This window comes from Frieseomelitta varia, unplaced genomic scaffold (assembly GCF_011392965.1).
Source record: "Frieseomelitta varia isolate USP_RPSP 00005682 unplaced genomic scaffold, Fvar_1.2 scaffold_144, whole genome shotgun sequence".
NCBI lineage: Eukaryota > Metazoa > Arthropoda > Insecta > Hymenoptera > Apidae > Frieseomelitta > Frieseomelitta varia.
The window spans coordinates 155,001-167,597 of record NW_025109128.1 but is presented as its reverse complement, the minus strand read 5'-3'; the positions used below and the strand labels follow the sequence as shown (position 1 = coordinate 167,597).

Here is a 12,597-nt window from a genome sequence, read left to right as displayed (position 1 = left end):
CAACCTGGAAGAATTTAATTCGAACGAGTATCTTTTTTCAAAATGTTCTACCTTACAGAACATTTGATTAAATTAATTTCGATACACTGCATGGACATAGTTTTCTAACTTTGGCTTTAATCATGCGTTATTCATATTATATTATTGTATCATACCACTCTTCCCTATACTACACTATGAGTTCGTGTTATTCAATACATATTCTTAAATGTACATAAAACCTATGTGGTCGTAATTGTATGTAAATACTGTTAAACGTTCTATAACTCCTCTGAAATATGAATACAAGGAAAATTGGTTATTTAGTATAATCCTGATTTAAGACTTGACTTACTTTTATCTCAGATTCCTTCACTTGCAACGTGGTATCCATTATAGCGCCGCCAATTACAATCTATAACATAAACAAATTACAGAATGAGAAAATAAAGTAAACAATATTATATATTTTTTAGGATATACAAATATTTTTGTTTTATTTACTGGATTTCTTTCTGCTGCCAGAGTGCATTTGAACGCATTATTGTTGAGAGAACTTTGGGAACATTTTTTGGCCAAATTCATTGCAATTTCTGCTGCTATACTTGCATTATTTTCTATGAGTGCCATGTCTGTTAATTTTAAAAAGATAAAAATGAAGTAAGAGGTACCAATTTAGCTTATGTCATTCTTATTTTTATATCAAAGAATTTTTTTACTTACTAGCTCGAAGAGATTGACCATGCGTAATTTTATTTATTTCTTCTAGCAAAAATGGTGTGACATTCTTTCCACTTATATTTTTACTCTTTGCACTTTCTAAAGCATTACATATGGCTAATTCCATTTCTTTAGAATCTAATGCATATTCTCCAGGAATAGAGACAGCAAACAATAATCCTGTTTGAAGACCTAATTCTCTTTGCGCTTTAAGAATCTTTGCTGCCTCTTGTGAATTTGATACAGTATGTGGCACTTTTATTTTCTGAAATGTTTCAGTGCAGTAAAATGCAGGGAAATAGTCTGTTTTACCAATTTTTACAACTGGAACTCCTTGTGTTTCCTACAAGTAGAAGTGATTATTAGTTTCTATTGTAATAATTATTACTTTTTATGCAAGGAGAAAATATATTAACCAAATATTCTAATGTCTTTTCAATATCTAATATAGATTTAACACCAGAACAAACAACAGCTACAGGGGTATGTCCAAGCTCTACTAAATCAGTACTAATATCAAAAGTCTGTTCTGCTCCACGGTGGACACCACCAATACCGCCTGTTGCCATTATGGGCAAATCTAATAAATTTGCTATTAACATTGTTGCACTAACAGTTGTTCCTCCATTTAGTTTTTGAGCAACAACTGTTGATATATCTCTGCGTGAACATTTAATAGTTTTAATAGAATCTGATTTAGCTAGTGTTTGCAGTTGTTCATTGTTTAAACCAACATGTATCTGTCCACTTAAAATTCCTATAGTTGCAGGTACAGCACCCTGATGACACAAAATTAAAATATAGAAAAAGTAATTATTTGCTTTCCTTTCCAATAATAATTTATAAATAATTACTTTCTTTCTGACAACATTTTGCACTTGAATGGCTGTCTTCAAATTATCAGGATAAGGCATTCCATGAGTAATAATTGTGGATTCCAAGGCCACAATTGGTAATCCATTTTTCTTAGCCAGTTCTACATCAGAACTACAAACAACAGTCTTGCAATTAATGCTAACTTGACGCTTATTTAATGAATTAATTCTTTTCACTGCTTCAAGAAATCTTCGAAAATTCATCCACTGCATTTTCATGTTTTTAGGTATGTATAAATACTATACTAACATTCGGATACTTGTTATTTGTCATTTGATGATAAAATGAAACGAATATTGACAACAGGGCGTTGAACATTGATAATATAATATTATCCACAGGTTATAAATGCGTCATTAACCTCTAAAAATTCTTTTTCTCTTATAATTCTGATAAAATTTGAAATAATGAATGTATCAAAAAGTTAATTTAACGTAAATCTCGATAACACATATCTTCGATCTATCGACTTTATATTTGTATTGTGAGCTTACTTCAAAAAGTACGTAACGTAATCAATTTCCAAATTTACAAAGAATTATAAATATTTTGTATTTAAAATTACTACAATAATTTTCCACGAATATTAAATGAAATAATTCGAAAATAACTTTAATAATTCGAAAATAACTTTAATGAAATGAGTCGAAAATAACTTTAATAATTAGAGACATATTAATTATATCCTAGTTCTATTATTTACTAAAAAACAATCTTAATTTTTACTAAAAAACAATCAACATTTTTCTATTTTAGTAGAACATACTATAGTATGCACGTAAACAAAATGAGTGTAATTAAATGAAATGTTAATGAATTCTTATTTCGCTCTTTGGAATCATTAAGTATTGATCTTTGATCTCAGATATTAAGAACTAAAACATGAATAAGAAACTAAATTTGTTTTTCATTTTATAAATCACAGTATTTGTTCATAAATATCAATCTCCTCATATATTCAAAAAAAGAAAAGATACTTAAAATTTTTTAGTATATTGTTTAATTTATTTTTTATATTATTTTAATATTAGTATATATCTATTATCTATTTAATATATTTTAGTATATATCATTTAAAAATGTAAAAAAACAAAAATTCAAAATTATCAGAAATTATTTAAAAAATAAATATCTATAACAATCGATATTTCGAATAACTTTTACTTTTTAACTATATTTTCTAATACCTGAGAATAAAATCATTAACATTAACGTTTTTATGTTTTTAGAAATTACACTCTCTTCACCAACTACGCAACTTTATTAAAAGCGATGATATTCAGAATATGAAATTTGCACTTAATTACAATTTTATATATATTCAAATGTCAATTTTTAAATCGTTCGAGGTACTTGAATTTCATAAAGTTGCTACGTTCCTGATCGAACGAGAATATAGTGGGCAACGCATCATACGATTTCGTCAATTCGCTTTCTCCAGTCGACAGATTATAAACTTAAAAAGCATACGAAAATATAATTTATTTACTCTTGTAAAATATATACATTGTTATAAGTAAATAAAATCATTCTGAATTAAAGAACGTAAATATGAAATCAAAGAAATCAAATAATATCGGGCTATTATATTTAAAAACTTATAATTTGCTACAAGTTCTTGGGTAAGTATTATGAAATGATATTACTATAGTTATAAAATAATTAGATATAATATAACATTTTATCGCTATTGTTTTCAAATTTTATTGACTGAAATCTCTGTATTCTCTGCGTTAATTTTTAATAATTCAATTTTTATTAAAAGATGTACTTAATGTTAATAATAAAAAATAAACATTATAAAAAACATTCTTGCAAATACTTACAAATTTATATGCACTTGCAGCTGGAGTTACATATTTTATAAGTTTATGGTAAATGATTACTCTTCTATATCAAAAGCAACTCTATGGTACAATGTTAAATGGCCTGTTATTATCTTTCAACATGCTGCTCTTTTGGAGGTAAACATTAATATTAAGTTTGATTTTGTTCATAAAAAATTAACTATTATTATTACAGATATTCCATGCTGTGACTGGTTTAGTTAAATCAAATCCTGTAATTACAACTGTTCAAGTGTTTAGTCGTATTATAGTTGTAAGTGGAGTACTATTAGCCACTCCAGATAGTTATGCAGCATCATCTTTTGGTGTTCCATTAGCCATCTTTGCATGGTCAATAACAGAAATAATTAGATATTCATTTTATTATTTGAATCTCAATAATTTTGTTCCTTATTTCCTTACATGGTTAAGGTATGTAATTTAACAATTTATATTATATATATAAAGCTTTCCTATATGAGCATATCTATATTTCAATATATAAAATTGAAATATTTTAATTGTTACAGGTACACATTATTTATTGCATTATATCCAATAGGTATAACTGGAGAATTATTATGTTTATATTCAGCTGTAAATTATGCAAGTTCTCATCCAGATTTCTGGAGTTACAGACTTCCTAACTTATGGAATTTCATCTTTAGTTACTATTGTGTTCTTGTAGCTATTATGCTATCATACATTTCCCGTAAGTTTTTTAGAACTTTATTGTTGTATGTATTGGTCAAAAACTAATTTCTTTTCTTTGTATTGCAGTCTTTCCACGTTTATATTTACACATGTTTGCTCAAAGACGTAAAATTATAGGAGGTGAAACATCCAAGAAATCTCATTAATATAAATGAAGTTTTAATATATTTTATTAACATTTTATGATATCTGTGGTGAAAATAAACATTGTAATATAAAGAATAATGTTTTTGTTGTAAAATATTATTTATAAAGTATGTACATTATAACACTATAAAAGAATATCAATATAATTTATTAAAAAGTTTCAAAATATTCAATCTTTAACTTACGAGTTAGAAAGGTTATCCGCGTTGTCACCGTGCTTATTTTACCATTACATAAACTTTGTCAATTAAATGATAAACATCATTTGAACTAGCTTCAAAAAAAGAATATTTTATATTATTCATATCATTTATACTGCTTAAGAGTAACACAATTCTCAAGAGTATTATTTGATATATAATAGAGAAACAAAATATAAAACCCTAAAACATTGTCTCTCCATGTTTAGTCGAATACGAGTTGTTCGCGACAATCAATTTTAAACGTATATGCAAGTGAATATATAAATAATATTACTTTTTTAATGACAACGATATCGAACAATTTCACTTAAAATTACAGTTGAGGAAGTTATACAAACTTGAAAACATGTCCGAACATAATGATGACGCAGAAAAGGGTAACGTTTTCGAATTGTCATTTGTCCACCAAAGTAGAATTCATTTTTTATATCGGTTAAATCGTTTTTTAAATTGTAGGCACAAAATTCAAAAGACTAAATTTTCTGTTTCGATATACACATTTTTTTCAAAAATAAAAGTTAAGGACAATTTGTCGGTTGAAACTATTAACCTTGTATATCAAAATATCAAAATATTATGAAATAATGAACTCAACTTTTTTGTTATTATAATACTTTTTAATTTTTCTATGTATTTATTGTAACATTAATTCATCTAATATGAATCGTTATCATAAAGCAGTGAATATGATAACGATAGAGGTTAACTGTCACCTATGAGAGCTTGGATAAAGCTTAATTAAATAAAATGGTAAAATGAATTAAGAAGAGTTATTGTTCTACACTGATTGTCACAGTCTCAGAATATTTAAATTTTCACATTACCGTAAAATTTTAGGTAACTGTTAAATGACATATATCTTTATCGAGTTATACTATAGTCGTAACATCACGATGTCTGCAGCGGGTCAAAATGTTACCGCAAATCATTTTTCCTTTAATCAGCCGACAGCGGCAATTATTCGTCCAACACCTCTGGCGAAAATCTGTATTTATGTATTTTTATTGGAGTCAGTACAATGTATTTATTTTTTTAAATGAATTATTCGAGATTATATTAAGTTTATTGTTATTTCATTACTTTACTCAGTTAACAATGCATGTTACATTTCTGAAAGCTAATAGGAAGTAGACAGTCGTGATGTATGATCATGTGATGAAAATTGGAAATTCATGGTTCACCTATATTTGTTAAATTGTCTTGCTAACAAACGTTACATTTATTCGTAGTGCTACTATATTGCTATAATTGTTATTCATCTTTTTTCTTTTTGTATTAGAGAAGAAATCAAATGAAGAGGCAGCAAATAGTTCTTCAGAACAAGAAGAGGTAGAACATTCTGACATGGAGAAAATACGTAAATATTTAGCACAAATGTTGAGACTTTCTGATTCATCAAATTATGATGAACAGTCACAGCAGAAAGTCCTCCGTGAACTTAGCATAGATGGAGTGGTAGATTATATAAAAGAAAATGGAAACTGTAAAATCATTACTATGGCTGGAGCTGGTATCTCCACATGTATGTTTTGAAAAATATTTCCAATCTTGAATAGATATATTGCACAAAATGCTTATTAGATTTTTTTATTTTCCAGCTGCAGGAATTCCTGACTTTCGATCACCATCAAGTGGTCTTTATCATAATTTAGAGAAATATAATCTACCTCATCCCCAAGCTATTTTTGAATTAGATTTCTTTATGGAGAATCCTGAGCCATTTTTTACGCTTGCAAGAGAATTGTTACCTGAAGGTTTCAAGCCTACACCATGCCATTATTTTATTCGTCTTTTATGGGAGAAGGGATTACTTTTGAGACATTACACTCAAAATATTGATACATTAGAAAGAATGGCTGGTTTACCTCCTGAAAAATTGGTAGAAGCTCATGGTACATTTCATACTGGTCGATGTCTCAAATGTAGAGCACCATATACTCTTTCATGGATGAAAGGTACAGCTTTTTCACTTTATATAGGTTTCTGTCTAATGTTACAGTAAGATCACAATTATTGTAATTATATACATATCTCAAAACTCAGTTTCCAACACCTGTTTTTAGAAAAAATTATGGAAGGTGTTATACCAAAATGTGAAGAATGTAATGAAGGTGTAGTAAAACCTGATATAGTGTTTTTCGGAGAAATGTTACCTGAACGCTTCCATTTTCTTGCTGATCGAGATTTTGCACAAGCAGATCTTTTGATAATTATGGGATCAAGTTTGGTTGTTCAGCCTTTTGCGTCTTTAGTGGATAGGTATGTATTAGTTGTAAACATCATATTGTTTCCATTTCACTCAATTTTTACATGCAATTAATGATGTGCGTACATCTAACTATAATTTTTTTGAAGGGTCCGACCTAATTGTCCGCGCTTACTTATCAATAAAGAAAAAGTTGGTATGCAAGACCGTTTGTCGCGACTTCTAGGATTGCGACACGGTTTGATCTTTGATACACGAAGTTCTCACGGTGGTCGTGATGTTGCTTGGTTAGGCGATTGTGATACTGGTTGTCAATTATTAGCAGAAAAATTGGGCTGGGGTGTACGTTTCATTTTTAAATTATATGTTTAGTATGAAATTTTAAACTGTGAAATATAGCTTATCTAAATCTATCTTTTTTTCAGGATGAGTTGAAAGAGCTCATAAAAAAAGAACACGAACGTTTAAGTGCAGAAACTAATGCAGAAACTAATGCAGAAACTAGCAAAGATTAATTCTTCTAATCTAATTATTACAAAAAAATCTAGCTTTCTGGATTACTTGGGATTTTGCTGCTACTTCTTTTAGAAGAAGAATGAACAAATACAGATAAACGATATTTTGCTTCAAAGAAATTGTAATGACATTGTTTAGGATGTTAAAGATATAAAAAATCCCTGCTTTTACCTGTATCATCTATATCATCATTTTTTTTATAGAAGAGCATATTAAATGCTAAAAAGTATAATTTTTGAATGTGTGATTTTTCAGAAATTAATATTTATGCCGTGAATATATTTTATTGATAATAATAATGCATTACAATAACATCCGCTCAATGATATGTAAATAATTTATTTCTTCATATAATATATAATAATGTTATGCAAATATAAATGTGAGTTTTGGCAGTTAAATCATGTGTACAAATAAAACAGAGTAAAATATACAATACAATATAAAATTTATTTCATATTAAAGGGTCTTACGGTCACTTCCTGAGCTTGCTGTTGATGTAATTTGCCTGCACCTACAGCTGCTGCAGCCATGGGTTTACGACCACTGTATTTTATCTGTAAGTTACAATTTTACTTTTTGCAAATATTTCAACTATTATATAAATTATTAACTTACTACTCTGCCACATAAATTTTCAAAACGAGGCTTGATAAAACTCCATGCTCCCATATTTTGCGGTTCTTCTTGACTCCATATGAAAGCTTAAGGAAATATTTATATTTATATTTCGTAATATAGTTAAATATTTACTTTCTATAACTTACTTTTTGCATATTTATATTTATCGATTTCTTGCAATAATTCTTGTATTGGAAAAGGACATAGATTTTCAACTCTAATAATTGCTACATTTTTCTGATCTGTACTTTCTCTGAAATTATCAAGAGCGTAGTAATGTTTGCCGCTCACGAGGATCACTTTAGTCACTTTAGATTCTTCTATTTTTTCATCTCCTGTTAGATTATTTCATTTAAAATTAAATATGATTAGAGAGAGGGGGGAGGGGAGATGTCATCTGTTGCCTATCCAACATACCTATAACGCTTTTAAATGTAGTTTGTGATTGCATATCCGTTATCGGTGAAGTCGCTGCGATATGACGCAGCAATATTTTTGGAGCCACCACTATTAAGGGTTTTCGAAAATTTCTTATCATCTAACAGAGATGTAGACAATTTATAATGTATTAAAAATATAACAAAAAATCTATTACAACAAGACTCTTACTTGTCTTCTCAATAGATGAAAGTACTGAGCCGGTGTCGTGGGGTTCGTTACGTACATATTAACATCATCACCATCTGGTTTATCTTCATTGCTGTCTGTAAGCTGTAAAAACCTCTCAAGTCTGCAGGAACTATGTTCAGGACCAGCACCGTCATAGCCATGTGGCAAAAGTATCGTTAAACCACTGCTTAACATCCATTTTGCTTCACTGCTGTTTACAAAAGTGTCAATCATGATCTGTGCCCCATTAAAGAAATCTCCAAATTGTGCTTCCCATATTGTCAAAGTAGTTGGTACAGCTATACTCATCCCATATTCATACCCCAGAACCGCTTCTTCTGACAAAATACTGTTAGCTAACTCTAATTTTCCTGTTTGTCCATCGATCATCGAATTCAATGGAATATGCATCTCTAGGATCATGATTGATGACAAAATTTTATTTAATGATAACATAGTAATTTGTAATTAGAATTATTTTGTAAATACCTCCAGTAGATTGATCAATAAGCATGGCGTGTCTATGGGAAAACGTTCCACGACCTATATCTTGTCCGCTTATTCTTACATTATATCCTTGATATAATAAAGTTCCAATTGCCAAGGCTTCGGCAGTGGCCCAGTCTAAGTGTTCACCATTCGCTATTTTGTTTAGCCGAGATTGAATGTGACTTTTCATTAATTTAGGATGAATTATCTGTCGTATGAGAAAATAGTACACTGAATTAGTTAGGGAAAATGAACAGCATTTCTCGCATGACATGCCTTCTCACCGAGTCATCGTCAATGTGAACGCTCTTTTCGGCAATGAACCTCAATAGGCTTAAATCAACTCCCGTGTCCCACTGTGTCACTCTCGCATCAGCTTGCTGCATTCCGCTCCACAAGCCTGCAAAGTATGAAGGCTCTGGAATATAATTATCCGCTTCGTTTAAACCTTGGTTCAGCTTGGCTTTATGATCTTCGATGATATTTTTGGCTTCCTCCATTGAAAGAATGTTATTCTTCACCAGTTTGTCCAAATATCGATCTGGCACCGATCTAGTTAGAAATAAAATAGTTTTAAAGAAAGATATTCTACTGTTACAATTGAAAAATACTCACGGACGGCTGTGTATAATTTTGTAAATGACAGGATTTGTAAAAACGGGATCATCTAGCTCATTGTGGCCCCATCTTCTGAAGCAATTCAAATCCAGAAAAACGTCCTTTCTAAATTTTCGTTGATACTTGAACGCTATCCTAGCAGCTCGGACAACCATCTAGAATATTTCACAATTTATTAGAAAATTTGATTTTATAAAGAGAAATTGTCTTATGCACCTCAGGATCATCCCCGTTTATGTGAATCACCGGAGCAGAGATCATTTTGGCTAGATCCGTACAATATCTCGACGATCTGCCTCTGGAAGCCGGAGTCGTGAAGCCTAATTGATTATTGATTACCAAGTGAACTGTTCCACCAATCTCAAAGTGAGGAACTGCGGATAACGCTAGACATTCTTGATCAACTCCTTGAGCAGCGTATGATGCATCTCCATGAATCTAGGATAGAAATTAGAAGAAGTTTAACACATAAATTTATATCAAATGCCAATTTAAATCTTGTGTGATTAAGTTTTAAATTCTATACTTGAATATTCAACACTTTATCACTCCATTGAGCGTTTATGTCTTCGCTATATGCTCCGTCTTTAAATGCTTGCATCATTCCTCGAGTTTTTCCCATCGAAACAGGATTCACAGCTTCCAGATGCGAAGGGTTTCGCAATACCGTAACATGGAGATTTTTTCGATCGACGTTAAGATTTGTAGAAGATACAAAATGACTGATCACGTCGCCAGTTGCGTTCACATCGTCCGGAAATTCAGAATACCCTCGTAACTGTCGAAATAATTTTTCTGGAGGGAAATTCAGCACTCCTGTGAGGAAATTTAGACGACCTCGATGGGCCATGCCAATCACGATATATTTTAAATCATCTGCAATTTAATTTAATTCAGTATATTTAAATTTCATCTTGAGCAGATGGTTCGTCTAATAGTTTTCAAATACAGTTTTATTTACCATTGGCACACAGTTTAAAAAATTCATGATAAAAGGCCATCATGCTCTCAGCACCCTCGCCACTGTATCTTTTGAAGTTTACGAATTTGATGGCCAAGAATTGATCGAAAGTTTGACTCTTCAACATTTTCGCCGCGATGGCTACTTTCGTTTCGTCCGTCACAGGATCCATTACAGTTCTTTCCACAGTTTCTGCGAACCATTCTCTCTCTTCCTCAGTCTGTGTAGACAGTAATAGAAATCAGGTACTTATTCAGATCTTCTACAAAGAAATAAGCTAATAAATATTCGACTTACTTCAAATTGAAGATAGCTTTAAACTTGTTCAATGGATTATTACCTCTAAATAATTAAATTCTACTGCTATAGATCCAGTGTATGTCTCATTCAAAAATTTCAACGCCTCTTCTACAGTTCCTTCATCTTTCCCCAATGATAAGATCCCTCTAAATGAAACTTTGTCGCTCAAATTTAAACCAAATCTCTCTGGTTCCAATTCTACCAGTGGTTTTGGCTTTTTAGTTGATACAGGATTGATGTCAGCTTGTTTATGACCATATTCTCTATAAGCGCTAACCAATCTATAGAAATTGCTGTTTTTCGATCGTATATCCAGGTAATCTTTTGGAACTAAGAAGACGAAAAAAAGAAGCGATTAATATTTATTTTTATTTATTTTATCTCAGTATTAAATTATTTTTATGCTATCGTGAAATTTTATCGGCTCTTGCGTAATAAAAATATTCCAAGTTGCGTTTCTTGTTATCTTTAGATTACCATGCTAAATCTTTTCATACCAATTACAATTCAATCACTTTAATATAATTTTAAAATTACTTTGAATAATACCAGTATTGCAATAAATATCTTAATGTTGAAGCAAGTGATTAAACGCATAATAAATTTATTTGAAAGTCTATTATATGAATTCAAATGAATAACATGCAAAATCGAATATTTTTATTATTTAAAAATAGAATTAATGTATGTTGGATTGTCATTGTGTTCGTATTGTTTTTGAAAAAAGGAAATGGGAAATTTCAATTTCAAATTCGTTGCGCATGCGCAATACGCGCGTAGTTAAGAGCTTCTTGCGCAATTCTTCGGCAGTCGCTTTGGAGAAAGCGGGGAATCAAAGTGTTGCGCGTGTTCGAAGTTTTAGTTTCGCATTTCGCGGTTAAAACACAGTGATTAGTGTAATTTAAAGTGCCGCTCTCATCCTGAAGACATGGGTAACAAGATCTATAGATAAATTCGAGGTAAGAATGATTTGTTTCGTAGAAATATGCACGTTTTTATCTCAATTTGAAGATGCATTTACGAAACGTATTAAAATGCACTAGCGACGCCACGCGGGAAAAATTGTTAGTTTTCAAATTCAAATTATTCGTTGGTTTGCTCGAACGTATCACAAATAAATATCAATGTGGAGTTTTAAATTTTTATCAGAGCGTTAGTAGAATTTTGATTGTTTTTTTTTTTCACTGTTTGTCAATATTGTTTCAAAAATATTATGTTCGAAGTACCTTCAAAATGTCTTTGTGGCCTCGGTCTGTATCCATAGACGCCATTTTCACTGTGATACAATCGCGTAGAGATTTTTAATCGACAATTCGTACACCTCAAAACCGGACGATTATCTATCCATTGAAAACGTGGATATTTAGTTTTACAAGATGACCGAAGAACCGCGTGCATTCTTGTTTTCGTTGGGAAATCTACAACGTAACTGGCAGTTACTCTATCACCCGAGTTGGTTTATTATTCCCCCTTCCCCTCCCACTCTTTCAATCGCAATTCAACGTTATCTGTTTACTCGAGATTGTCGGTATCATAAATATTACAAACAGTCGATTTACACAAAACGATATTTATTTTCAGATTAATAATAAAAATATTATTCAACATAACGAGTATTCAATACAAATTTCGTCATTTTCGGTATAAAATTACATTTAAATTCAACTGGAGTGCATTAATGTCGCGTCCTGATGTCATTCTTCATTGCTCTCGTTCAGACAAAAAAGTCACAAAATTACGTTTTATTTTTCAAAAAAAAAAAAAAAAAAAAAAAAAAAAAAAAAAAAAAAAAAAAAAAAAACCAAAAAAAAA

The 12,597-nt window shown here is 30.5% G+C and overlaps 5 protein-coding genes across 13 annotated transcripts in view; 3 read left to right on the top strand and 2 right to left on the bottom strand.

Moving 5' to 3' along the window:
- The window catches only part of LOC122533003 (pseudouridine-metabolizing bifunctional protein C1861.05), a 36,680-nt gene extending 33,193 nt beyond the window's left edge, over positions 1-3,487 (bottom strand). Inside the window, exons 1-6 of one of the 4 annotated variants that reach the window (XM_043662306.1) lie at positions 3,402-3,487; positions 1,554-1,686; positions 1,116-1,478; positions 703-1,042; positions 484-611; positions 335-394 (exon numbers count right to left, since the gene is read on the bottom strand). In XM_043662306.1, coding sequence (XP_043518241.1) covers positions 335-394; positions 484-611; positions 703-1,042; positions 1,116-1,478; positions 1,554-1,613 — 951 coding nt within the window. In that variant the 5' untranslated portion in view covers positions 1,614-1,686; positions 3,402-3,487. Of the gene's footprint in view, positions 1-334; positions 395-483; positions 612-702; positions 1,043-1,115; positions 1,479-1,553; positions 2,054-3,401 lie in introns of those variants that run through there. The other 3 variants (XM_043662288.1, XM_043662297.1, XM_043662280.1) reach the window with 3 other exon arrangements.
- On the top strand, positions 2,940-4,340 carry LOC122533190 (very-long-chain (3R)-3-hydroxyacyl-CoA dehydratase hpo-8). Its single transcript, XM_043662651.1, has 5 exons — positions 2,940-3,197; positions 3,422-3,539; positions 3,598-3,833; positions 3,932-4,113; positions 4,182-4,340. The coding sequence occupies exons 1-5, from the start codon at positions 3,127-3,129 to the stop codon at positions 4,259-4,261; spliced, it is 687 nt and encodes a 228-aa protein (XP_043518586.1). The 5' UTR covers positions 2,940-3,126; the 3' UTR covers positions 4,262-4,340.
- Positions 4,341-4,575: 235 nt separating this feature from the next.
- LOC122533111 (NAD-dependent protein deacetylase Sirt2) lies at positions 4,576-7,419 on the top strand. 4 transcript variants are annotated; one of them, XM_043662507.1, is made up of 7 exons: positions 5,099-5,302; positions 5,369-5,474; positions 5,745-5,987; positions 6,064-6,420; positions 6,529-6,724; positions 6,821-7,013; positions 7,097-7,419. In XM_043662507.1, exons 2-7 carry the CDS (start codon positions 5,378-5,380, stop codon positions 7,184-7,186), a joined length of 1,176 nt encoding a protein of 391 aa, XP_043518442.1. In that variant the 5' UTR covers positions 5,099-5,302; positions 5,369-5,377; the 3' UTR covers positions 7,187-7,419. The 4 variants fall into 4 exon arrangements, with proteins under 4 accessions (XP_043518450.1, XP_043518467.1, XP_043518442.1 ...); XM_043662515.1 differs by lacking the exons at positions 5,099-5,302; positions 5,369-5,474 and adding an exon at positions 4,576-4,842; XM_043662532.1 differs by lacking the exon at positions 6,821-7,013 and having other exon boundaries at positions 5,085-5,302; positions 7,097-7,206.
- Positions 7,420-7,510: 91 nt separating this feature from the next.
- LOC122532961 (probable 2-oxoglutarate dehydrogenase E1 component DHKTD1, mitochondrial) lies at positions 7,511-12,591 on the bottom strand. Of its 3 annotated transcripts, XM_043662189.1 has the most exons (13): positions 12,012-12,591; positions 10,826-11,115; positions 10,486-10,705; positions 10,051-10,400; positions 9,741-9,962; positions 9,522-9,679; positions 9,191-9,458; positions 8,907-9,114; positions 8,418-8,830; positions 8,226-8,346; positions 7,955-8,143; positions 7,806-7,891; positions 7,511-7,744 (listed from the first exon to the last, which is right to left on the bottom strand). In XM_043662189.1, exons 1-13 carry the CDS (start codon positions 12,181-12,183, stop codon positions 7,637-7,639), a joined length of 2,805 nt encoding a protein of 934 aa, XP_043518124.1. In that variant the 5' UTR covers positions 12,184-12,591; the 3' UTR covers positions 7,511-7,636. The 3 variants fall into 3 exon arrangements, with proteins under 3 accessions (XP_043518124.1, XP_043518134.1, XP_043518143.1); XM_043662199.1 differs by lacking the exon at positions 12,012-12,591 and having other exon boundaries at positions 10,486-10,747; positions 10,826-10,962; XM_043662208.1 differs by lacking the exon at positions 12,012-12,591 and having other exon boundaries at positions 10,486-10,744; positions 10,826-10,925.
- Positions 11,590-12,597, top strand: part of LOC122533135 (cell growth regulator with RING finger domain protein 1-like) — a 49,397-nt gene continuing 48,389 nt past the window's right edge. The window contains exon 1 of the mRNA XM_043662554.1: positions 11,590-11,744. The gene's annotated coding sequence lies outside the window, so the exon portion shown is untranslated. The remainder of the gene's footprint in view (positions 11,745-12,597) is intronic.